Source organism: Macaca thibetana, chromosome 1 (assembly GCF_024542745.1).
Source record: "Macaca thibetana thibetana isolate TM-01 chromosome 1, ASM2454274v1, whole genome shotgun sequence".
Lineage (NCBI taxonomy): Eukaryota > Metazoa > Chordata > Mammalia > Primates > Cercopithecidae > Macaca > Macaca thibetana.
In genome coordinates this window covers 150804262-150830662 of record NC_065578.1, presented here as the reverse complement: position 1 = coordinate 150830662, position 26401 = coordinate 150804262, and the positions used below count along the sequence as shown (strand labels likewise).

Here is a 26401-nt window from a genome sequence, read left to right as displayed (position 1 = left end):
CTGCAAGCTCCGCCTCCCGGGTTCACACCATTCTCCTGCCTCAGCCTCCTAAGTAGCTGGGACTACAGGCGCCAGCCACCACGCCCAGCTAGTTTTTTGTACTTTTTAGTAGAGACGGGGTTTCACCGTGTTAGCCAGGATGGTCTCGATCTCCTGACCTCGTGATCCGCCCGTCTCAGCCTCCCAAAGTGCTGGGATTACAGGCGTGAGCCACCGTGCCCGGCCTTTGCCTTCATTTTTTAAAGATTTAAATACTTTTCGAGATAAGGTCTCACTCTAGTGCCCAGGCTGGAGTGCAGTGGTGCAATCTTGGCTCACTGCAACCTCTACCTCTCGAGCTCAAGTTATCTTCTTGCCTCAGCCTCTAAGAAGTTATCTTCTTGCCTCAGAATATCTGCCACCGCACCTGGCTAATTTTTGTATTTTTTGTAGAGACAGGGTCTCAACTGTTGCTCAGGCTGATCTTGAGCTCCTGAGCTCAAGCAGTCCAGCTGCCTCAGCTCCCAAGCCTTCAGTTTTGAAAGATCGTTTTATTGGATACAGGATTTTTGGTAACAGTTTTTTTTTCTTTGAGCATTTTGAGTATGTTATTCCACTGTTTTCTGGCCTCAGTTGTTTTTGCTAAGAAGTTAGTTGTTAATCTTAGCCCTTGAAAGTAACTAGTTGTTTTTCTCTTGCTGCTTTCAAGGTTTTCTCCTTGTCTTTGACTTTCATCATTTTTACCGTGATGTTTATTTGTGGATCTTGTTGAGTTTATCCTTCTTGGAGTTTCTTGTGTTAGGTTTGTGTTATTCAATACATTATGTTGGTACACTTTTTTTTTTTTTTTTTTTTTGAGATGGAGTCTTGCTCTGTTGCCCAGGCTGGAGTACAGTGGCATGATCTTGGCTCACTGCAACCTCTGCCTCCCAGATTCAAGTGATTCTCCTGCCTCACCCTCCTGAGTAGTTGGGACTACAGGCACCTGCTACCATGCCTGGCTAAGTTTTGTACTTTTAGTAGAGATGGGGTTTTGCCATGCTGGCCAGGCTGGTCTCAAACTCCTGACTTCAGGTGATCCTCCCGCCTTGGCCTCCCAAAGTGCTGGGATTACAGGCGTGAGCCACCACACCCGGCTGTATGTTGTTACACTTAGTGGTGTCCTACAGGTCTCTGAATCTGTTCATTTTTCTTCATTCTTTTTTCTTTCTGTTCTTCAGATTGCATAATTTCTATTGATGTATTTTCAGGTTCCCCAATTTTTCTAATGCCAGTTCGCATCTCCTCATGGGTCCCTTTAGTTTATTTTGCTGTTATGTTTTTCAACTCCAGGATTTGCATTTGATTCCTTTTTTTTTTTTTTTTTGTAAATTCTATCTCTTTATGATATGCTCTATTTGATGTGACATTGTCATCGTACCTTTCTTTACTGTTTAATCATAGTTTAGTTCTTTGAACATATTTATAATGACTACTTTAAAGTCATATGTTATGTTAAATCCAACATATGGTCACTCTCACAAGCAGGTTCTACAACCTTCTTTTTTTCTGGCACATGGGTTATACTTTTCCTGTTTCTTTGTCCATTTTGTTATTAACTGGACATTTAAAATAACAGGTATCCAACCTTTTGGCTTCCCTGGGCCACATTGGGAGAATTGTCTTGGGCCACACATAAAATACACTAACACTAACAATAGCTGACGAGCTAAAAGAAAAAAAACAGTCCATGCATAATTTTTGTGATACCCACCACCACAGATAAGCAAAAAGTTCCTCGCATCCTAAGAGTTGGACTCGGCTGTTTTAAATAATATATGGTAGCAAGTCTGGGTATCAACCTTGTTATTGTCACTTGTTTATTTGTTTAGTGACTGGGTGTAGTTTTCCCCCATACGTTGTAAAGCCTCTGATCTTGTTCCTCAGAGAGATACAGCTTTGGATATGCCCAGGCACCTTGGGATGACAGTGGTTTTGGCAGGGTTCTCTTTGTCTTTTCCTGACCATACTGCCAGCTGTTAAGTTCCATTGATTTTCAGCTGATTCTCAATTGTTTTCAATAATGCTTTGGGGCACACATTGTTCTATGGATTAATCCAATCAAATCCAGGCTCCTTTGAAGGAATAGTTCCCAAGGTCAGTGTGTGGTGATATTTGTTCTAACATCCACACTGCTGGGTTTTATTTTTATTTTTTATTATTTTTTATTTTTTTGGTCTCTCCTGAAAAATAGCCTACAGTTTAGTCTGTATCCTCATTGAATTTACAAATTTCACCATTATCTTTCACCAAAACCTCCACTGTTTTTAAGAGTACCCTTAGGCTTGAACTTTTTTTTTAATGCCCTGTTGTAAAGAAGTCAGTTGTTCTGAGAAAAGGTGAAGAGCTAACTGTTTTATGGCCTACTTCTCCCCCCAGGCAAAATCTCTAGAGTCAAGGCTCTGAGTTAGGGGTGGGGACAATAGTATGCTTCTCTCTGAAACCCTGCTTTAGGAGCAGTTGGGGAAAGTGGGGGCAGTAGCCTGAGGTCTTTTTGGCTTGCCTCTTCCAGTGTGGAATCACCACTTTATAGGCCAGAGCAAAGGTAATTGAGGCCTCAGTATTTTTTAGCAGTGTTGCACAAAAGTTAGAGCCTCTGCCCCATGCGTGGAGGTTGGGCAGAAGAAAGGAGGCCTGCCTTTCAGATGCACTTGTCTAGAACTTATCCTTAGCAACAATAAGTAGCTGTGGAAAGGATGAGAAATGCTGATATGTCCTACTCCTTACCTAAAGATGTCTGGGAGCTAGAAGTAGAGGAGGATCCCTGTGTTCTCGGCTGCCTTTCTACATAGCAGAGCCAAGGGGGAAGGAGCAGTCTTGGTTAAAATATAGTCATGTGCTGCATAACGATGTTTTGGTCCATGATGTGGTATATAGGATGGTGGTCCCATAATATTACAATGGAGCTGAAAAATTCCTATCCCCTAGTGATGTAGCTTTAGCTCATAGAACAAGGTGTGACTCACGTGTTTATGGTGATGCCAGTCTAAAAAAACCAACTGCACTATCATATAAAAGTATATATACATATACAATTATGTACAATACATAATACTTGATAATAAATGTTACTGGCTTATGTATTTATTATACTATTTTTTATCATTATTTTAGAGTGTACTCCTTCTACTTATTAAAAAAAAAAGTAAAAAAAAAGTTAGCTGTAAAACAGCCTCAGGCAGGCCCTTCAGGAGGTTTTCTAGAAGATGTGGAGATGAGACAGTGATGTGGATGATCCTGATCGTCTGTAGGCCTAAGCCAATATGTGTTTGTGTCTTAGTTTTTAACAAAAAAGTTTGAAAAAGTTAAAAAGTCTGAAAAATAGAAAAAAGCTTATAGACTACTGATAGAAAAAATATTTTTATACACCTGTACAGTGTGTGTGTTTTAAGCTATGTTATTGCAAAAGAGTAAAAAAGCTAAAAATTTAAAGTTTATATAAAGTAAAAAAGTTACAGTAAGCTAAGGTTATTATTGGAGAAAGAAAATGTTTTAAATAAATTTGGGGTAGCCTAAGTATACAGTTTATAGAGTCTGTAGTAGTGTGCAATAATGTCCTAGGCCTTCACATTCACTTACCACTTACTCCTCCAGAGCACCTTCCAGTCTTGTAAGCTCTATTCATGTTAAGTGCCATTTTTAAATCTTTTATACCATATTTTTTATCATACCTTTCTATATTTGGATACACTTACAAATTGCCTATAGTATTTAGTATAGTAGCATGCTTACAGGTTTGTAGCCTAGGAGTCGTAGGTTCTACCATATAACCTAGGCGTGTAGTAGGCTGTGCCATCTAAGTTTGTGTAATACATTCTGTGATGTTCACACAATGATGAAACCGCCTGAGGATGCATTCTCAGAATGTATTTCTGTCGTTTTAAGTGATGCATGACTGTACCACTAGCTCTTGCTATTCTAACCAAATTTTCATAGATATTCCTGAATAAATGTTTTTTTGCTGTTTGCCCTTAGGACCATTTCAGAGGCTATAAAAATGGCTATTTTAAACATAACTTCTATCAGTTTCCCTGGTGAGTAGGTCTGTGGAACTTCTCACCTTGTCTTGTCAGAAGTTGATATCCCTCTGGACTACAATGTTAGCTTTTTTTTGTAGTAATAATTAGTACTTTCGCCTTATTTAGGACTTCATAGCTTTCAGGTACATAATCATGCGAATAAATCTGAAAACCTAAGAGGAAATGGGAAAATTCCTTGAAATAAACAGCTTTCTGAAACGGACACAAGAAGAAACAAAAATCTGAATAGTTGTATACCTATTGGACTGATTCCTAATTTAAAACCCCAAGAGGGAAATTACAAGAAAATTATAGACCAACATCCCTTATGAACATAGTTTTTTTTGTCTTTTTTTTTGTTTTTTGTTTTTTTGAGACGGAGTCTCTCTCTGTCCCTCAGGCTGGAGTGCAGTGGCGTGATCTTGGCTCACTGAAGGTTCCGCCTCCCGGGTTCACGCCATTCTCCTGCCTCAGCCTCCCGAGTGGCTGGGAGTACAGGTGCCCGCCACCATGCCCGGCTAATTTTTTTGTATTTTTAGTAGAGACGGGGTTTTACTGTGTTAGCTAGGATGGTCTCGATCTCCCGACCTCGTGATCTACCCACCTCTGTCTCCCAAAGTGCTGGGATTATAGGCGTGAGCCACCACGCCCAACTTGAACAATAAAGTTGTATACAAAATATTAACAAATTGAATTTGAAATATATAAATAGAATGCAATATTTTGATCATGTGGGATTTATGCCAGGAATGCAAGGCTGGTTTTACATTAAAAAAAGTTTTGTTACATAAATAGAATAAAATAAAAAGTATCACTTCAACATAAATAGAGAAAATAGAAAGTTCCTTCTCTGTATAGTTGCCTTCTCTTTAATACTTTTCTATGCAAATCCTAGCCACCTCAGTAGCCCTATCTGTAGTCTTTATTTTGCTCATTAAATCTGCTTGTTCTTTTAGGGATTTTTTTTTCCTGTGCCTTCTCTCTTCTGGAGAGCCCTAGCAGGTAGGAAGCTGGTGTGATTGTGGGGCTTTGTTTTCCTTCCCACAGGGATCACAGTCCTCTACTGCCTGTTTCCAGCATCTGAAAACTATTGTTTTATATATTTTGTTCAGTTTTTAGTAGTTTACAGTGGGAAGGTTAGTCTTCTGGAAGAAGTCTTGCCCACACTTTTTGTCATTCTTACCCAATAGGTATAAAGTGATGTATGACATTTCATGTATAAATTCATGTATACCATTCATACATACTTACATTTTTTTGGTTTTCAGTGTGGTTGAATATCTTTTCATATGCTTATCAGTCATTTATGTTTCATGTGACCTTTTTTTCCTATAGATTTTGTTTTTTTTCTTAATGATTTGTAGGTGTTCTTTTGTACACTCTGTATACCAATTTCTTGTCCACATTTAATTTTTTAGTTCTCTTGGGACTAATTTTTGTGTGTGAAGGGTCTAATTTTAATTTTTTTCATATGAGTAGTTGGAATAATTTATTGAATTTTAAATATTTCCTACTGCCTTTTTTTTTTTTTTTAAAAACACCAACCCTATTATATACTAACCTTTTGTATGTGTATGCTGGCATGTTTCTAAGTGCCTTATTTTTTTTTCCTCAGTGGTCTGTAAATTCCTGCACAATACCATGTGGTTTTAATTACTAAATGTGGTAAGATGACTCTTCCCTTCTTCATCTTCTTAAAAATCATCTTGGCTATTCTTTTTCACTTTATTTTTCCAGGCGCATTTTTAAGAACAACTCTAATGGTTCCACCAAAATACCCTATTGAGAATTTAATCTGAATTGTGTTCCTTGTATAGATTCATTGGGGGAAAACATTGATTCTTCTCACCCATGAATATAGTATATCTCCATTTATTTATCTCTTTAATACATTTCAAGAATGTTTTATAATTATATTCATAAGAGCCTTGCTTGTTTTTCATTAGACTTCTCAGATTCATTGCCCTTGGAACACAGTCACCATATTAGGAGGGAGCTCAGACCGCATGGAGAGGTTATATGTTGGAGGTTCTGGTACTAGCCCCAGGTAGTCTGTCAGTCAAAAGCCATCAACTACCAGACATATGAGTGATTTAGCCTTCTCAGAATTCCATCCTCTAGCTTTCTAGTCCTTTAGCTGAGGCCTTAGACATCATGGAGCAGAGATAAGGTATTCCTGTTCTGTCCTTTCTGAATCCCTGACACAAATTGAGAAAGGTAGTGTTTTGTTTTGTTTTGTTTTGTTTTAAATTAAGATGGGTTCTTGCTTTGTTGCCTAGGCTAGAGTGCATGATCACAGCTTACTGCAGCTTCAACCCTCTGGCCTCAAGTGATCCTCCCACTTCAGCCTCCAAGTAGCTGGAACTACAGGTGTGTGCCATCAAGCCTAATTTTTTTTTTTTTTTGAGATGGAGTCTCGCTGCGATGCCCAGGCTGAAGTGCAGTGGCTCAGTCTCTGCTCACTGCAACCTCCGCTTCCCGGGTTCAAGCTATTATCCTGCCTCAGCCTCCTGAGTAGCTGGGACTACAGGCACATGCCACCATGCCTGGCTAATTTTTTTTTGTATTTTAGTAGAGATGGGGTTTCACCATATTGGCCAGGTTGGTCTCAACTCCTGACTTGAAGTGATCTGCCCGCCTCAGCCTCCCAAAGTGCTGAGATTACAGGCATGAGCCACTGTGCCCAGCCAAGTCTGGCTAAATTTTAAATTTTTTGTAGAGACAAGTTCTCGCTATGTTGCCCAAGTTGGTCTTCAGCTCCTGGGCTCAAGCAGTTCTCCTGCCTCAGCCTCCCAAAGTGTTGGGATTACAGGCATAAGCCACCACGCCCAGCCCATTAATTGTTTTAAGCCGCAGAGTTTTGGGATAATTTGTTACTAAGAATAGAAAATGAATACCCCAGGCATCATTATGCTTATGATTTGGCTTGTTTTATAAGTTTCCTATGGGAACACATAATCAGAATATTCTAATATAGTATATGGGGAATAGTTTCTCATCCTGGATTAATAAATTGGTATTTATTACTGTTTTGTGAGCTTGGGGAATTTGTGTTATGTATGATTTTAAAAAACAGCTGAGTTTGTAAGGCAGAGGAATAGACTCAGACATTGAAAATTCATCATGAACACTAAGCTCCTTGGGAAACTGGACTTACTCTCTTTTGAGGGTATACTAACATCCCTGCATGGTTGAGAATGAGGTTTCATTTTGCGTGACATTTCTGTAGTCAGATATATGTTACACAGAGTTAAAACACCCAAACTTGTCTTGAAGACCTCTTAATTTAGTTGTACAGTCTTCCTAAGTAGGTTTCATAAATTGACATTCAAGAACATAATGTAAAACTTCTTTGCAGCATTTTCCTAAAGATTCTAATTTACTTCAAAAAATTCTCACAAAGTTTGCTAATATTGAATGAGTCATTGAAATAAGCCAGGCTATGTACTCAACTATATAGATTATTTCTCTGATATTTTCATTTTATGTAAATATGAAGTATACATACATCTCATTGTATTGTGCTTCACTTTATTGCATTTCCCAGATATTGTGGGTTTTATTTTTTTAAAACAATGGAAGGTTTTTGCAAACCTGCATTGACCAAGTCTGTTGGTCCCATTTTTCCAATAGCATGTGCTAACTTTGTGTGTCTGTGTCACGTTTTGGAGATTCTCGCAATATTACAAACTTTTGCATTATTCTATCTATTATGGTCGTCTCCGATTAGTGATCTTTAATGTTACTATTGTAATTGTTTTGGGGCATCATGAACCATACCCATATAAGATGTCAAACTTAATCAGTAGGTATTGTTTGTGTTCTGATGGCTCCACCAACCAGCCATTTCCTGGTCTCTCTTCCTCTCCTTGGGCCTCCCTATTCCCAATGAAATACCTCTGCAATGGCTGCTAAGTGTTGAAGTGAAAGGAGAGTCTCACACCTCACTTTAAATCAGAAACTAGAAATGATTAAGCTTAGTGAGGAAGGCATGTTGAAAGCTGTGATTGGCCAAAAGCTAGGCCTCTTGTACCAAATAGCTAAGTTGTGAATGCAAAGGAAAAACTCTTGAAGGACATTAAAAGTGCTACTCCAGTGACCACATGCATGATAGGAAAGCAGAACAGTCTTACTGCTGATTTGGAGAAAGTTTGAGTGGTCTGAATAGAAGATCAAACAGCCATAACATTTCCTTAAGCCAAAGCCTAATCCAGAACATGTCTAAAAATGCCCTTCCTGAACCTCTGTACTTAATTGATAGTTGACTAGTTATAGAGTTCTAGACTGGCATTAGACTTCTAATAGGATAGCCCCATTATCTTCTGGCATGACTTTTTGCTGATAAGAAATTCCATGCCGGGCGCGGTGGCTCACGCCTGTAATCCCAGCACTTTGGGAGGCCGAGGCGGGTGGATCACAAGGTCAGGGGATAGAGACCATCCTGGCTAACACGGTGAAACCCCGTCTCTACTAAAAAATACAAAAAATTAGCCGGGCGTGGTGGCGGGCGCCTGTAGTCCCAGCTACTGGGAGGCTGAGGCAGGAGAATGGCGTAAACCCGGGAGGCGGAGCTTGCAGTGAGCCGATATCGCGCCACTGCACTCCAGCCTGGGCGACAGAGCGAGACGCCGTCTCAAAAAAAAAAAAAAAAAAAAAAAAAAAAAAAAAAAAAAAAAAATTCCATAAATATTTAACCTCTGATTCCTTTGTGGATGACTTTTTTTTTTTTTTTTTTTTTTTAATCTGAAAGCTTTTATTCTTCTCTCCTGGGCATCTGAATTTTCAGTGATGTGCTGAATTATCCCTTTGGGATCATGTTTTTCTCTGTATTTGGTTTTATGTCATGTTGTAGTTTTTCCTTGAATGTCTGGTGATCCTTTATTTTCCATTAATATGTATGGATAAACAAAAAATTACTGTAAGAGTTGGTTGGGGTTTATTGATTATCTGGTTTTGTTTAGAGTAATTGGTTAGGGAACTAGTTAAATGTTGGAATGTAGGAATCCTCCTCTGGCACTATTCAGTTTCTGTAGGGAAGAACCTTCTAATTTTCTTGCCTGAAGCATGAATGCTTGACTGTCTTTTGGAATGGGATGGTAGACTCTTCAGCAAATCCAGACTTTTATTTAATCCCCCATTTTAGTTCATGTCTTGATCCTTTCCTCTGTTTCACTAGATATTTCTTAATCTTGAACTAATCTGAAGTTCTGTAGGACCCTTGTCTGTATTCCCGCTAATCTGAAGTTTCTGTAGGACCCTTGTCTGTATTCCCCCTTCTTTTTATTCTAGGACATGACTTCCTCTTAGTTTTGCCAGTTACCACTTCTCCACCTACTTTGAGTTTTCCCTGAAATTTGTTGAAGTCTCTTGCCTAAGGGCCTATTCTTCTGTTCTCTGTTACTGTGGGTTTTTATCTTTTTTTTTTTTTTTTTTTTTTTTTGGTGGGGGGGTCTACTTTTATTTTAGAGAGAAGGAGAGAAAATAAACAAAATTGCCATTTTTAACTGATATGTACTGTGAATCTCTAATGGGTAACGATTTAGGATACAGCTTTTAAAGGAACATTTGATATTTCAAAAACAGTATTCTCATACTTGTTCACCTTACATTCTAGGTGGTTTAAGTCCTAGCTTCAGTACAAATTTGCTTTATGATCTTGGGCATGCTGTGTAGTGTGGGAACCTGAAGTACTTCACATATTGTAAAGCAATGGTTTTCAAACTCTTTTTGACTGTAAACTATAGTGAGAAATACATTTTACTTCACAACTTACATAATTCCATGACATAATATCCTTACGTGCAATGCACTCTGATTTTTTTTTTTTTTAAACTCTGGTTGTGACCCACTAACTTGATCTTACTGCCCACCAATGGTGTGCAACCTACCCTTTGAAAAACAGTATACTAGAGCAGTGTTTCTTAAAAATGTGAGCCAGGGCCAGGTTCAGTGGCTCATGCCTATATTCCCAGCATTTTAGGAGGCCAAGGCGGGCGAATCACAAGGTCAGGAGTTTGAGACCAGTCTGACCAAGATGGTGAAACCTCATCGCTACTAAAAATACAAAAATTAGCTGAGCGTGGTAGTGGCACCTGTAGTCCCAGGTACTTGGGAGGCTGAGGCAGGAGAATCACTTGAACCCGGGAGGCAGAGGTTGCAGTGAGCTGAGACTCAGTCTCAAAAAAAAAAAAAAAAAAAGTGTGAGCCAGATATATTTTCAAGTTGAGTATTGAAAAAAAGTAAGAATTTAGGAAAAACCTAGCAGGGCTTTTTTGAGTTTTAAAAGGTGTGTTAATAATCCTCCAAAGGTGAAATTCTGCCCTTCCCTAGAGTTATCTTGAGTCACCCTTGGCTTGAGGCCATGCAGGGATTTTTACAGTGTTGAGAATTATCTTTAGTGAGATCAAGTGGCAGTCATAATAAATTGAAATACAGTTTAAAATGTGCTTTAAAAACACATCTTTTAGCCAAATTTAAATTAATTATGTATTTAGCAAAGCAAAGCATATCTGTTTTTTTAAAAAGATAATTCCTAGATTGTGCAGTTTGTTGTACCTTTCATAATATTCATGCAGAGCTCTTTATATTGTGGATTTAGTGATATTTTCTAGAAGAATGCTGTTTTTAAATTTTATTTTTTATTTTTGGAAGAATGCTTTTAATAAATCCTAACTCTGATGCTGAAGAGATGACCACAAATTGATGCTGCAGGTTATTACATATATTAAGTAAGTGCGTAGTCAAATTTCCTTGAGGCAACACAAAGACTTAAGGCATTGGAAATGGTTAAATATGATATACCATGATAGTAGATAGTAGTCTGAATTGTTCCTTGGTAAATACTTGGGAAGACCAAAATACAGTTGGCCCTCCATATCTGTGGGTTCCACATCTGTGGATTCAACCAACCTTGGATCAAAAATACTCCAGGGGAGGGAGGAAGAGTCTATACAGAATATGTACAGACTTTTTTTCAGCTCATTATTCCTTAGATAATATAGTATAACAACTGTTTACATAGCATTTACATTGTGTTAGGTGTAAGTAATATAGACATGATTTAAAAAAGTATACAGGAGGCTATGCATAGGTTGATGGAAATACTAGACCATTTTACATGAGGGACTTGAGCATCCTCAGATTTTGGTATCCAAGGGAGTCCAGGAACTTGTCCCCATGGATAATGCAGATCAACTGTATACTTATAAGTTTACATGTAGGACATTCTCTTCATTTAAATAGAGGTCACTAGGACCTTAAATACGCATCCCTTATTTACTCATTTGTTTATACATTTTGGAAGAAATCAGCATCCATTTGAAACAGATATATGTCATCGGTTCAAGAAAACCTGGTTAAAATTGTCCCAACAAAACTTGGACCTCTTATAATAATTAAATTCAGAGTGACTGAGCAAACTACTGTGTTGTAGTACTCAGGGCATGATCCAAAAGTTACCTTGTCAGCCACAACTCTAGTTGCTGATGATGCAGCGCTGTAAGGTGGTGTGAATTTTTCCTGTGAACTTGTTTGTTTCTAAAGACGTTTTCATTTTTAAACCTTTAAGTGAAATTCTGATAGAAAATATCAGCATCTCTTGCAGGGAGAATGCCAGGTGAGCAAGCTGTCACCATAGGAATCAGAATGAATGTTATCATCCGTAGTGAGAATGGCAAATGGATAATCAGCATCAGCCCAATTGCCAGACTGAAACATCATTATGACAGACTTCATTTGCAAGAATTCTTAAAACGGAGAAGCTGAAGAATAAAGTGGCCAGTGCAGATATTGTCTGTGCTTTTGACATTTAACAGATTTATTATGTGTTCTTTTTCTTTTCTTTTTTTTTTGAGACAAAGTTTTGCTCTCGTTGCCTAGGTCGGAATGCAATGGTGTGATCTCAGCTCACTGCAACCTCTGCCTCCCGGGTTCAAGTGATTCTCCTGCTTCAGTCTCCCAAGTAGCTGGGATTACAGATGTGCACCACCACGCCCGGCTAACATTTTGTATTTTTAGTAGAGGTGGGGTTTCACCATGTTGGCCAGGCTGGTCTCAAACTCCTGACCTCAGGTGATCCGCCCGTCTCAGCCTCCCAAAGTGCTGGGATTACAGGCGTGAGCCACCATGCCTGGCCTATGTGCTCTTTTTCTTACAGATTGTTACTCATGTTTATGAAATATAACAAGAAGATAGGCTGATCTTTTTTCAACCTATTTATATTTTCTGCTCTTTTTTCTTATGAGAAAATTCAGTGTTACTGTTTCACAAATGTACTAGAGTTGGGACATATTAAGCATCTACAAATGCAAAATATTTCGCAATTTTTTAAATAATGAAAACTATGATTACCATCTTTTCTTACAGGATAACTACCATAAAAATGTTTTTGACCTATATAAAAATGTTGCATGTCTTGAACCTACAAGTAGGCCAACCAGCAGTACATAATAGCAGCTTCTCTTCTCTCATTTAACCGTTTACAGTATGGCTTACTCTTCACAACTGTTTTACTTTAGCTGCCAAGAAACTTAGTAAAAACAAAAGCCCTTAAATATAGCAGTCAAATATCTTGTAAAGCTTTCTTGCATTTAATTAATTGTGATTTCATTTTTTAAATTTATTTTATTTTCTTTTTTTTTTTTTGAGATGGAGTCTTGCTCTGTTGCCCAGGCTGGAGTGCAGTGGCAGGATCTGGGCTCACTGCAAGCTCCACCTCCCGGGTTCACACCATTCTCCTGCCTCAGCCTCCTGAGTAGCTGGGACTACAGGCTCCCGCCACCACGCCCGGCTAATTTTTTTTATTTTTAATAGAGACAGGGTTTCACCGTGTTAGCCAGGATAGTCTCGATCTCCTGACCTCGTGATCCGCCCACCTCAGCCTCCCAAAGTGCTGGGATTACAGGCATGAGCCACTGCTCCCGGCCCTCTGATTTCATTTTTAATTTTTCTGTTTATATTTAATCTTGTAAGCACTCTTGAATTCTTTTTGATTCCAGATTGTGTGGAGAGTAGTCAGTATAGATGTGGTAAATATATACTGTGGTAGTACCTTTTCCGTTTTGCCTGATAGCATTACTTTCTGTGTTCTGTATCTTCCCTTCTCAACTTGCTTCTAGTCTTTTGAAGGCAGGAAATCATCTCTTTCAGAATTTGCTTCAAAAGATTGTTGTGAGAGTGAAATTAGTGCATATAAAACACTTAGAATTGTCTTTGGAATGAAGTACTAACGTTAGCAGTAGTACTGTATTTTAATATGGAGCACAGCAGACTGCTCAATAGACGTTATGTACTTAATGGGAAGGGTTTAGTAGGAAAAGATCTTTCTATATCATAATACCTAAAAATAATCAAGAATTGGAAACTTCTGTTTTAACCCAGAGCCAGTGGAGTTGTAACATTAACTGCTTCTAAATACTTCTGATGTTTGGGAGAATTCAGATGTGACCTATCCCACCCAAGCATTATGTAATGCTGGGATATAGTTCTGGGGGAGAAAACACAAAAACAAATTTAAATGCATCTTCAGGCTAAGAAATGGATTACTGAATGGATAAGCTATGGAAAAACATTAATTTCTTTCTGGAGGAGGAGACCCAAGAGTTAGGTGCCCAGAAAAAGTCTTTTTTAAAAAATGTGTAGGCCGGGCGCGGTGGCTCAAGCCTGTAATCCCAGCACTTTGGGAGGCCGAGACGGGAGGATCACGAGGTCAGCAGATCGAGACCATCCTGGCTAACCCGGTGAAACCCCGTCTCTACTAAAAAATACAAAAAACTAGCCGGGCGAGGTGGCAGGCGCCTGTAGTCCCAGCTACTCGGGAGGCTGAGGCAGGAGAATGGCGTAAACCCGGGAGGCCGAGCTTGCAGTGAACTGAGACCCGGCCACTGCACTCCAGCCTGGGCGACATAGCGAGACTCTGTCTCAAAAAAAAAAATAAAATAAAATAAAAAATGTGTAACATGGGGCTGGGCATGGTTGCTCTCCCCTGTAATCCCAGCACTTTGGGAGGCTGAGGCGGGTGGATCACGAGGTCAGGAGATGGTGACCAGCCTGACCAACACGGTGAAATGCCATCTCTACTAAAAATACAAAAATTAGCCGGGCGTGGTGGTGAGCGCCTGTAATCCCAGCTACTTGGGAGGCTGAGGCAGGAGAATCTCTTGAACCTGGGAGGCGGAGGTTGCAGTGAGCAGAGATTGTACCACTGCATTCCAACCTGGGTGACAGAACGAGACTCCGTCTCAAAAAAAAAAAAAAAGGGTAACATGTTCTTAAACCTACTATGATTGTGCTTAATGATGGGGCTATGTACTGAGAAATTCATTATTAGACAGTTTTGTCATTGTGCAAACATCATAGAGTATACTTCCACAAACTTAAATGGTATAGCTTACTACACATCTAGGCTGTGTACAAACCTGCACAGCATGTTACTGTTTGAATACTGTAGGCAATTTGAAAAGTAAGTATATGTGTATCTAAACAAGAAAAAGTACAGTAAAAATACGGTTTATATGGGACCACCATTACATATGCAGTCTGTTGTTGACAAAACTTTGTTATGCGGTGCATGACTGTATTTTCCAATCCTGAAAGTTATTTTGTGTCTTTTTTTGTGCTAGCCACAGGCTACTTAGCCTGTAGTGTTAGAAAAACAGACTTTCCATTTGTATTTCACCTTGAAATATATGCACTCATGTTCATGATTGTTATCTCAATCCATTTAATTCTACCATCAAGGTAGATTGTTCATAAAAATGGTCATTACGATTCTTTTTTTTTTTTTTTTTAAACATAGTCTCACTTTGTTACCCAGGCTGGAGTGCAGTGGTGCAATCTTGGCTCACTGCAAGCTCTGCGTCCCAGGTTCATGCCATTCTCCTGCCTCAGCCTCCCGAGTAGCTGGGATTACAGGCACCCAACACCATGCCTGGCTAATATTTTGTATTTTTAGTAGAGACGGGGTTTCACCATGTTAGCCAGGATGGTCTTGATCTTCTGACCTTGTGATCTGCCCGCCTAGGCCTCCCAAAGTGCTGGGATTACAGGCACGACCGCACGTGGCATTATTAATTCTTAAACATAGGCATGTTGTAGTAATTCATTATTTATGTCACTGTTAATAGCCAGCACCAATTTTGAACTTCTCCTTGTTCAGTAGACTGTTTTTCAGTGCAGTATCTTTATTCTTTAAATTCAGAGAGTTTTTTGAAGCATCAAGTAAGTATTTATTAACTCCTTATATACCCTATCCTAGATAAAAAAGAAATAAAAAGGAAACCCTGCTCAGTGAATAATCCTTCCCCTTGAGGAGCCTGAAATCTTTTGGTGGTTGATGAAAGAAACATCTGTTGAATATAGGCCTAAAGATAATGGGTACTCAAATACATAATTGAGGTTGTGAACACTATAGATCATGAGAGGTGGGAGAGATCATTATATCCTGACCTACCTAAGGGAAATTTTGTGGAGAATGTGAGATTTAAGTTTGTTCTTAAAGGGCAAGTAGGATATGGAAAGATAGGGGAGGAAATCTAGTGAAGTATTTCAGGTAGGGAAAAGACTTTGAACAAACACACGGCCTTTAGAGATTAAGAGAGCTGGTTTCACATTGAGGAGGTGGTAGTGGGAGGAAGGAGAGAAGAGGACTGGCTATATAAGGTATTCACATAATTGAAGTGGGATCTTGTGTGAGTTTGTATTACTATTAGCGTTAGGGAGAAAGAGTTAAAATATATCTTAAAACTCTGTTAGAATGCAGCCTCTCAAGGTATGGCAACTATTTCACCAAGTCATCATTATGGAATTTATATTAATTATAAAGATATATATTATAAAATAAAGCCATATATTAAGGATATAGATATCTTTGAAAATAGATAACTATAAAGATACTACTGAATAACTGACAAAACTATAGGGATTTCCTGTACACTATGGATCGAGAAGGATTCTTATAGCCCACATAGTCAACATGTATCTCATTTAGTGTGTAGTACGTACATAAGCAGAGGTGTCCATCTCTAGTTTTCAAACTAAGTGGTAATATCAAGCAGACATCTTTTTGTTAGTTGAAATAAATTAAGTATTAGGAGACATCATTTATTAATGGAAATTAAATGCACATAACCATTTTAACTTTAAGGGTAAAAAGCCCCAGAAGATTTAAGAAAAGGGCCATTCAAGAAACAACTGATTTTACAGAGAAGCAACAGATTCTGCTTAGAATGACTAATGGCCATTTTGGGATAAAAAAAGGTAGTAAACATAAGACTGCTGGTTATATGTAGCATGTATGTTGGCTCATGCTTCATTTTCACCCCCAATAGAATTAATTTTAATTCTGGGATAAAGACAACTGTTTGACATATTACTTAGTATTAAAAATAGCTGCAAATTTAATTTTTTTAAATCAAATATTTTTTAATCAAAAATCAAAATATTCCCACCTAAGAACAGTTTCATAAAAGGTGATCCTGAATCAGGATGTGGTGGCTCACACCTGTAATCCCAGCACTTTGGGAGGCCGAGGCAGGCAGATCATTCAAGGTCAGGAGTTTGAGACCAGGCTGGCCAACATGGTGAAACTTCATCTCTACTAAAAGAAAATACAAAAATTAGCTGGGCGTGGTGGTGCAGGCCTGTAATCCCAGCTACTTGGGAGGCTTAGGCAGGAGAATTACATGAACCTGGGAGGAGGCGGGGGTTGCAGTGAGCCGAGATCACACCACCACACTCTAGCCTGGGCAACACAGTGAGACTCCGTCTCAAAAAAAAAAAAAAAAAAAAAAAAAAAAGTGACCCTGAATCAAAAACTACCAAATTGGTAGTGAAAAATGTCATATATGTCAATATTACGTGGACTCTGAATGCCAATCTTAGGATTATAGACTTTAGCCTTCATAAAGCAGAGAGTCATTATTGATTTTGGAACAGGAAGTGTTAAATATAAGTTCTTTGTAAGTGTGGAGCTATCTTATTTTACTGGCATAGCCACAAATGAACTGCAGCAAATTCAAGTCTTCATATTTTTACTTCAAAAATCATGTGACTTTTGCTGTTCTTTATAATATATCCACATTTGTTTTATTGTAAAATTATTTAATAATAATTGACCAATGAAAAGAATGTGCCTTATGTCTTGTGACTTTGTGTGAACATGCTTAGAATACCTGACCTACTACGGTTCAGCAGTACCTTATCTAAATCAGCTTTTTTAAGGACAGCAACTTGAATATAATTGAAAGGTAATTTTACCTTTTAGCTTCCTGCCCTGGAGTTAATTACAAAGCATAGGCATTCTTGATTAGGTTACCATCTTTACGAAGATTTTTGCCTGTATCTTTATATAAAGTATGTACTGGTTTTGAATGGAAGAATAGTTTTGTATATTATGAGCTAAATATCAGAGTTGAATTTTTAAATTTTACTCTCAGAAGTTCAATAATCTTAAGTGATTGAGCTAATTGAAGTCCTTGTTTATAGATATGGAAGTTCAGAATTGAAGTTTTATGGTTTTGAAGGTTAGATACAAAAGGATTTAACATTTGTTAGAATCAAATCGATACGATGTGTCCGTATTTTTGTAATAAGTAGAATATAAAACAATAAGCTTTTTTAAATCAAGACTTGAGTCTCACTCTGTGGCCCAGGCTGGAGTGCAGTGGCACTATCTCGGCTCACTGCAACCCCCACCTCCCGCGTTCCAGTGATTGTCCTGCCTCTGCCTTCCCAGTAGTTGGGATTACGGGTGCCCCCCACCACATTCAGCTCATTTTTGTATTTTTAGTAGAGATGGGGTTTCACCATTTGCCCAGGCTGCTCTTGAACTCCTGACCTCAAGTCATCCGCCTGCCTCAGCCTTCCAACGTGCTGGGATTACAGGCATGAGCCACTACACCGGCCCATTTTTTGAGTACCTATTATATGCCAGGTATTGTATTAGATACTAGAAAGATAAAGAGAAGTAGAGAGATAGAAAGACAGAAATAATTAGATAAATAAAACTTGGTTTCTGCATTGATTGATTGAGACGTCGTCTCTGTTGCCCAGACTGGAATGCAGTGGTGCGATCTCGGCTCGCTGCAACCCCAGCCTCCCGGGTTCAAGTGATTCTCTTACCTCAGCTTCCGGAGTAGCTGGGATTACAGGCACGCACCACCACACCCTGATAATTTTTGTATTTTTAGTAAAGACAGTGTTTTGCCATATTAGCAAGGCTGGTCTCGAACTCCTGACTTCAAGTGATCTGTCTGCCTTGGCCTCCCAAAGTGCTGGGATTACATAGGTGTGAGCCACTGTGCCTGGCTGTTGGTTCCTGCTTTTAGTTGAGGGGTGCTGAATATGTAAAATATAATTGCTGTAAAGCACAGTAAATACTATAATAGGGATATGCACCTAAAACATATTTGGGTAAAAGTGGATAAACCAACCAATTTAGCTTCAGTACCATAAGAAAAGCTTCTGAAAACTACTCCAGCCTGGGCGACAGAGCAAGACTTTGTTTCAAAAAAATAAAAATTAAAAAAAAAAAAGAAGGGACTTATACTGAAACTTTATAAGTAGGTAGTGTTCCTGGGGTGGGAATGTGGGAAGAAGGGCATTCCAGACAGAGGAAACATTGTGTAACCTTCGGGGAACTGCATAGAGTATGGTTTAACGAAAATGAAAAGGCATGTTGGAAAGGTTAAGAGATGACTCTTGACAGTAGACAGCTGCACTTTGTATACAGCCCAGAGGAGTTTGAACTTTATTATTTAATTATTGGAGTATCGTTGAAAAACATGGAACTTGAGCACACCGACTCTCATTTTGAAGTAGTTTGGAGGGTATGTCAGGAGTGGTAATGATTATGGGATAAGAGGAGCAATTAGAATATCATTGCTGTAGTCCAGATGAGGCATGGTGTGAGTCTGAAATGACAATGGGAGTGACAAGGATAGATTTCAAATATGTTAAAGACGTTGAATCAATAACATTTAATGATTAGTTGGGCATGGTGGCACATAATCTCCACTACTCTGGAGGCTGAGGCAGGAGGATCACATGAGCCCAGGAGTTTGAGTCTATCTTGGGCAACGTAGCAAGATCACATTTCTTTAAAACAATTTTTTTAATGATTGATTGTGAGTAATCAGAGAGAGAGAAGGGTCCAGTATGAATCCCTGAATGATGGGGTTAGATGGGCACATTTCTCACTAGATTTTTGGAAGAAGTTTTACATATGTGAATAGCTTCTACAAAATTAATAAATATATAAAAGTAACTTCTGAGTAGGTTATTTCTAAGTTTTTCTTTATTTTTATTTATAGATGCCACTTCAAATGAACAACAAGATCTTTTCTGTCAGAAGTTGCAGCAGTGTTGTATACTGTTTGATTTCATGGACTCTGTTTCAGACTTGAAGAGCAAAGAAATTAAAAGAGCAACACTGAATGAACTGGTTGAGTATGTTTCAACTAATCGTGGTGTAATTGTTGAATCAGCGTATTCTGATATAGTAAAAATGGTAAGCCTCTAGACTTATGTTCCTCAGATGTATGTAAATTTAAGATCTGAGGTATAATAATGGATTAATGAGACTGATTTTAAATAAATGTACAATACATCCCCCAAATTTTAAAAAATAGTTCATTTGAAAGATTATCCCATCCATTCCAATGATACCATCATTGCATATACAAGTTTGGGAATTGAGAGAGTCACAGTGGCTGGTGGCTCCCATATTGGATAGTGCAGATCTAGAGCTTAAGAGAAGGATTTAGGCCTGGGATTATACAGATCGATAGGTAATTAATGTCATGGAGGTGAATAGTTACTGAGAACTTTTATTTATTTTTATTTATTTATTTATTTATGTTTTGAGACGGAGTCTCACTCTGTAGCCCAGGCTGGAGTGCAGTGGTGCAGTCTCGGCTCACTGCAACCTCTGCCTCCCGGGTTCAAGCAATTCTCTGCCTCAGCCTCCTGAGTAGCTGGGATTACAGGTGCCCATCACCACCATGCCTGGCCAATTTTTGTATTTTCAGTAGAGATGGGGTTTCACCATCTTGGCCAGGCTGGTCTTGAACTCCTGACATCGTGATCCACCCGCCTCGGCCTCCGAAAATGCTGGGATTTTAGGCGTGAGCCACTGTACCTGGCCATTACTGAGAACTTTTAAAGGGGAAAGGGAAGACCGATGAAAGACTAGGGATCTCCACATTTAAGTAGTGGGTAAGGGAGTCAGGTATAACACTTTAATTGAAAGTCAGGATCTTTAAGAAGATAAATAAATGGAATATCTGATGTGAAAAAAAACTACAGCCAACTTTTTTGAAGTAAGATTGTTTAGGATTCTTGCTGTTTATTAGTAATTCAACCTTATTTTCTATCAAACAGTAGGATTTTGTTTAGTATTTGTGAGTTTTTTTTTTTTTTGTATTTTATTGTATACTAACAAAATACAAACATTTAGTCCAGTGCAGTGGCTCGCTTATGCTTGTAAACGCAGCACTTTGGGAGGCTGAGGTGGGAGAAACACTTGACGCCAAGAGTTCAAGACCAGCCTGGGCAGCATAGCAAGGACCCATCTCTACTAAAAGTACTAAAAATAAAAATAAAAAAATTAGCCAGGCATGGTGGCATGAGCCTTTAGGTCCAGCTACTCAGGAGGCTGAGGTGAGAGGATTGCTTGAGCCCAGGAGTTCAAGACTGAAGTGAGCCATGATCACCACTGCATTTCAGCCTGGTTTGACAGAGCAACACCTTGTCTCTAAATAAATAAATAAATCCAGTTGGACTAATTAGATTGTCACTGAGTATATAATTTAAACTTATATCAGGGTATTGAAGCTAAAAGCAAATATAAATATAACCTACAGTTGCCTTCATTTCTTTCCCCTTGCCTAATATATGTTCTCAGGGAAGAACCAAATGTGTAGTAGGAAAGATAAGTTTGGCCCTAATATAGTAGTTGGGTTTTCTTTCATCACTCTGTAGTAGAAGACCTCTCAAAAGGAATTAGGAAATTTCGATTGTTACAGAGTTTTTTTTTTTTTTCTTTAAAGAGAATAAAAGCCTTCAATTTTTTTTTTTTTTTTTTTTTTTTTGAGACAGAGTTGGCTGGGCACAGTGGCTCACGCCTGTAACCCCAGCACTTTGGGAGGCCAAGGCGGGTGGATCACCTGAGGTCAGGAGTTTAAGAACAGTCTAGCCAACATGGTGAAACCCCGTCTCTGCGAAAAATACAAAAATTAGCCAGGTGTGGTGGTGGATGCCTGTAATCCCAACTGCTTGGGAGGCTGAGGCCAGAAAATTGCTTGAAGAACCTGGGAGGCGGAGATTGCAGTGAGCCAAGATTGTGCCACTGCACTCCAGACTGGGCGACAGAATGAGACCCTGTCTCAAAAAAAAGAAAAAAAAATAAGAGTCTGTCTCTTTTCCCAGGCTGGAGTGCAGTGGCGTAATCATAGCTCACCGCAGCCTTGGCCTCCTGGGCACAAGCTATCCTCCTGCCTAAGCCTCCTGAGTAGGTAGAACTACAAGCATGCACCACCATACCTGATTAATTTTTTCATTTTCTTTTTTTTTAGAGGTGGAGCCTTGCTTATTGCCCAGGCTGGTCTCAAACTCCTGACCTCAAGCAGTCCTCCTGTCTCGGCCTCCCAGAGTGCTGGTTTTACATGCATGGGCCACCATGTCCAGCCTCAAAAAAATTTAAAGATTGGGTATAGAGAGAGCATTAATCAAAATGAAATTGGCTTAAACTCCCACAGACAATAAAAGGAAGTGATAGTTTGAGAACATAAATATTAATTACTGGTGGACTTCTTCAAGGTTTTTTTTTTGTTTTTTAATCATTTAAAAAGTTCAGGGAGAAAAAGCAGTATTTCCTACTGTTACTGATTTCAAATGGCTTATATTCAAGAATTTTTAGAGTCGGGAATTAATCTCTAAAATTGTTGACAGATATTGAAAGTCTCAAATATTTGAGTCAAATTTGCTATATACTAATAAATTATGGGATTTAATTTCTTTGCCCAAGTAAAAAGTTGTGTGTTGTTGCTTTCTTAAATTTATTTTGATTTCTGTATGCACATAGTAGGTATATATTGTTGGTTTCTTAAAAATTTATGAGTACTAGGCCGGGCGCGGTGGCTCAAGCCTGTAATCCCAGCACTTTGGGAGGCTGAGACGGGCGGATCACTAGGTCAGGAGATCGAGACCATCCTGGCTAACACGGTGAAACCCCGTCTCTACTAAAAAATACAAAAAACTAGCCGGGCGAGGTGGCGGGCGCCTGTAGTCCCAGCTACTCAGGAGGCTGAGACAGGAGAATGGCCCGAACCCGGGAGGCGGAGCTTGCAGTGAGCTGAGATCCGGCCACTGCACTCCAGCCTGGGTGACAGAGCGAGACTCCGTCTCAAAAAAAAAAAAAAAAAAAAAAAAAAAAAATTTATGAGTACTTAATTTAATATCTAAGTAATACTTGAGTCATCTTACCCATTTAGACTCTTGAAGCTCTTCTGAATATTTGTTATATACAGTTAATTTTATTAGTAGCTACAAGGTTAACTTTTTCTTTTACTACTGACAATAATAAGTGTGATCTCAAGGACAAATTCTATGCTCTTGTGAGATATATTTGTTTTCAAATTTTATCGATGGCTTGCTGCTACTCTTTGTGAAATTGATGTCCATCAAACTGTTTATTCACTTTGCCCTCAAGTACTGGCTTTGAGTTCTGGCTGATGAAATTTTAGGTTATTCTTATTAAGTCTTATGGTTATAGTAATTGACTATTAGCAGTAATTTGTGTACCAAAGATGCAACTTCATAAGAATAGTTGGGAATTTGCTTGCAATTTCTTGTCTTATCCTCTACCTCTGGAATAGTTTATCTCAAAATGATCAGCCCCTTAGTAGTTGGGCCTTAAATATTTATTAAACTACTTGGTCTATCAGTCTGTTCATTATTCTTTAAAAAATTGTAGATTGAGATCACAGTCTATCCTTTGCTAGAGAAAAAGGATATATATTACCTTAGTACTAAGATAATGCAAAGCATGAAATTATAAATACTGTATTTCACTGGATCTAAAATGAAGAACATCCTGATTTCAAGGTGGTTAATATGTTTTTTAAAAGTCTCAAAGTAGATGAGATGAAATACAGTAAATTAAATCATCAAGAAGTATTATAAACACATTTATAATAATAGTGAAGGCATTCTACCCTCGCCCACCTCTCCCTTAGTGTGGTATGTATAAGAATGGAGATATTTTACCAAACTCTGAGTTATAAGGCAAGTATAGAATATGGCCAGGTTGGAATATGGGAGGAATTGTAGAAAGATGAAATGAATCAAATTAAAGATAAGTAGAATTAATAACTTTTTCCCTCGAATTCCCTTTACTCCCTTCGTCTATATTCTCCCTTTCCCTTCTGTCTTTTTTTTTTTTTTTTTTTGGAGACAGGGTCTGGCTCTGTCACCCAGGTTGGAGTGCAGTGGTACGATCTTGGCTCACTGCAACCTCCGCCTTCTGGGCTCAAGCAATTCTCCTGCCTCAGTCTCCCCAGTAGTTGGGACCACAAGTATGCACCATGATGCCTGGCTAATTTTTATGTTTTTGTAGAGATGGGGTTTCACCATGTTGCCCAGGCTGGTCTTGAACTCCTAACCTCAGACAATCTGCCCCCTCGGCCTCCCAAAGTGCTGAGATTACAGGTGTGAACCACTTCGCCTGGCCCCCTCTTTCTTTTTGAGTAAAATTCGGAAAGAACAATTTATGATTTAAAGAAGATTAATCCAGAGGCTATATCTAATCTTCAGGAGCTTAGGTCTGAGGAAGTCAAAGTTATTGGATAAGAGAAAAGAGAGAAACAAACACCTGCCTTCTTTGTATCTTGGAGAGGTTTATAGATTTTGAACTAAGCTTACAGCTATAACTTTTTTCTTAAAGTGATCTTTAAAATATTTCATTTTCAATTGTCGAATTCATTTACACATACAACAAAGAACATAAAATTATTTTTTCATTACAGATCAGTGCTAACATCTTCCGTACACTTCCTCCAAGTGATAATCCGGATTTTGATCCAGAAGAGGATGAACCCACGCTTGAGGCCTCTTGGCCTCACATACAGGTATGGAACATAATTACATATTGGCAGTTTTTATATTTATGCTATTCTGCAGAAATCATGGTTTTCTCATTTAGATTCTGAGTGTCTGTGTAAAATATTTAACTTTTATGGTTTTCTTAACATTATTTTCTTTCATGCAAATACTGTTTTTCAATGTTTTTTCATTGTAATAAAATACACTTAATATATATTTACCATTTAAACTATTTTAAAGTGTACAATTCAGTAGCACAAAGTACATTCGCCATGCGGTATAACCCATCACCACTCTTTAATTCTATAACTTTTCGATCACCCCAAATGGAATCCCCATTGGCATTTAGCACTCACAACCCGTTCCCCTCTCTTTACAGCCCCTGATAACTACCAGTCTGCTTTCTGTCTCTGGATTTGCCTATTCTGGTATCTGCATATAAATGAAATTATGAAATATGTGGGCTTTTGTTTCTGGGTTCTTTCAGTTAGCATAATGTTTTCAAGGATCATAAATGTCATCTGTGTCAATACTTCATTCCTTTTTATGGATGAATTATTCCATTGTATGGATATACCACATTTGTTTATCCACTTACCAGTTGATGGACATTTAAATTATTTCCATCATTTGGCTATTGTGAATAGAGCTGTTATGAACAGTTCTATGTATAAGTTGTTGCTTGAACCAATAAATTTTGATACATTATGTTTTCCTTTCTTTTTCTTCTTTTTTTTTTGAGACGGCATTTGGTTCTGTCACCCAGGCTGGAGTGGAGTGGAGTGAAGTGGCGTGATCTTAGCTCACTGCAACCTCTGCCTCCTGGGTGCAAGCCATCCTCCCACCTCAGCCTCCTAAGTAGCTGCAACTACAGATGTGTGCCACGACACCTACTAATTTTTGTATTTTTAGTAGAGACGGGATTTCACCAAGTTGCCCAGGCTGGTCTCGAACACCTGAGCTCAAGCAGCCCACCCACTTGGTTCCCAAAGTGCTGGGATTACAGGTGTGCACCACCACACCTGGCTCAAAATATTTTCTAATTTCCTAAGTGATTTTTCTTTTGATCCATTAGTTATTTAGGAATGTGTTAATTTCTACCTATTTGTGATTTTCCCAGATTTCCTTGTTATTAATTTCTAATTTTATTCCAGTATGTTTAGAGATATACTTTTTTTCTTAAAGTTTTTCTTTTTTACTGCCTCTATAATTGCAGAATGGAGAATATGTTTTGTATGATTTCAATACTTTTAAACTTACTGAGACATATACAGTGGCTTAATATAGAGTCTGTCCTGGAGAATGTTTTATGTGTGCTTAAGAAGAATGTGTGTTCTGTTACCGTTAAGTACAGTGTTCTGTAGAAGTCTGTTAGGTCTGGTTGGTTTATGGTGCTGTTTAAGTTTTCTATTTCCTTGTTAATCTTCTGTCTGTTCTGTTATTTTAAAGGGGGACTGAAGTCTCTATTATTGACTTGTCTGTTTCTCTCTTCATTTCTGTAAGTTCTTGCTTCATGTATTTTAGGACCCTGTTGATAAGTATATATAAGTTTATAATTGTTATATATTCTTTATAGATGGCCCTGAAAAGGTCCTTTGTCTCTAGTCACAATTTCTGTGTTAATTTTGTCTGATACTAGTGTAGCCACTCCAGCTGTCTTTTGGTTACTCTTGGTATGATATATCTTTTCCATCCTTTTATTTTTAATCTATTTGAATCTAAAGTGTGTCTCTTGTAAACAGCATGCAGTTGGATCATGTTTTGAAAATAATTTCTACAGTCTCTGCCTTTTTGATTAGAGTGTTTGACCATTTATATTTAATGTAATTACTGGTAAGGTAGGCTTTACAACTGCCATTTTGCCATTTGTTTTCTGTGACTTATGTCTTTTTTATTCCTCCACTTTTCCACTACTTTTTTTGTGTTAAATAGGTGTTTTCTAGGGTGCCATTTTCATTCCTTTGTTCTTTAACTATATATAACTTTTTTTTTTACTTCCTTTCCTTTTCCTTTTCCTTTTCCTTTCCTTTCCTTCCTTCTCTCTCTCTGTTTCTCTCTCTCTCTCTCTCTTCCTCTCTCTCTCTCTCTTCCTCTCTCTCTTTCTTTCTCTCTCTCTCTCTCTCTATCCTGGGGATTACAGTTAGCATTCTGAGACAATCTAGTTTGGTTTAATACTAACCTAATTTCAATAGTATACAAAATTTTGGCGCAGTATACATCTATTCACTCCCCACTTTTTTGTGATATTGTCATACAAATTATACCTC

General features: G+C 38.3%; 1 protein-coding gene across 4 annotated transcripts in view; it reads left to right on the top strand.

Moving 5' to 3' along the window:
- The window catches only part of PPP2R5A (protein phosphatase 2 regulatory subunit B'alpha), a 75561-nt gene that overhangs the window by 20732 nt on the left and 28428 nt on the right, over window positions 1-26401 (top strand). For all 4 annotated transcript variants that reach the window (XM_050780747.1, XM_050780777.1, XM_050780767.1 and 1 more), the window contains exons 2-3: window positions 19346-19542; window positions 24059-24160. In XM_050780747.1, coding sequence (XP_050636704.1) covers window positions 19346-19542; window positions 24059-24160 — 299 coding nt within the window. The remainder of the gene's footprint in view (window positions 1-19345; window positions 19543-24058; window positions 24161-26401) is intronic.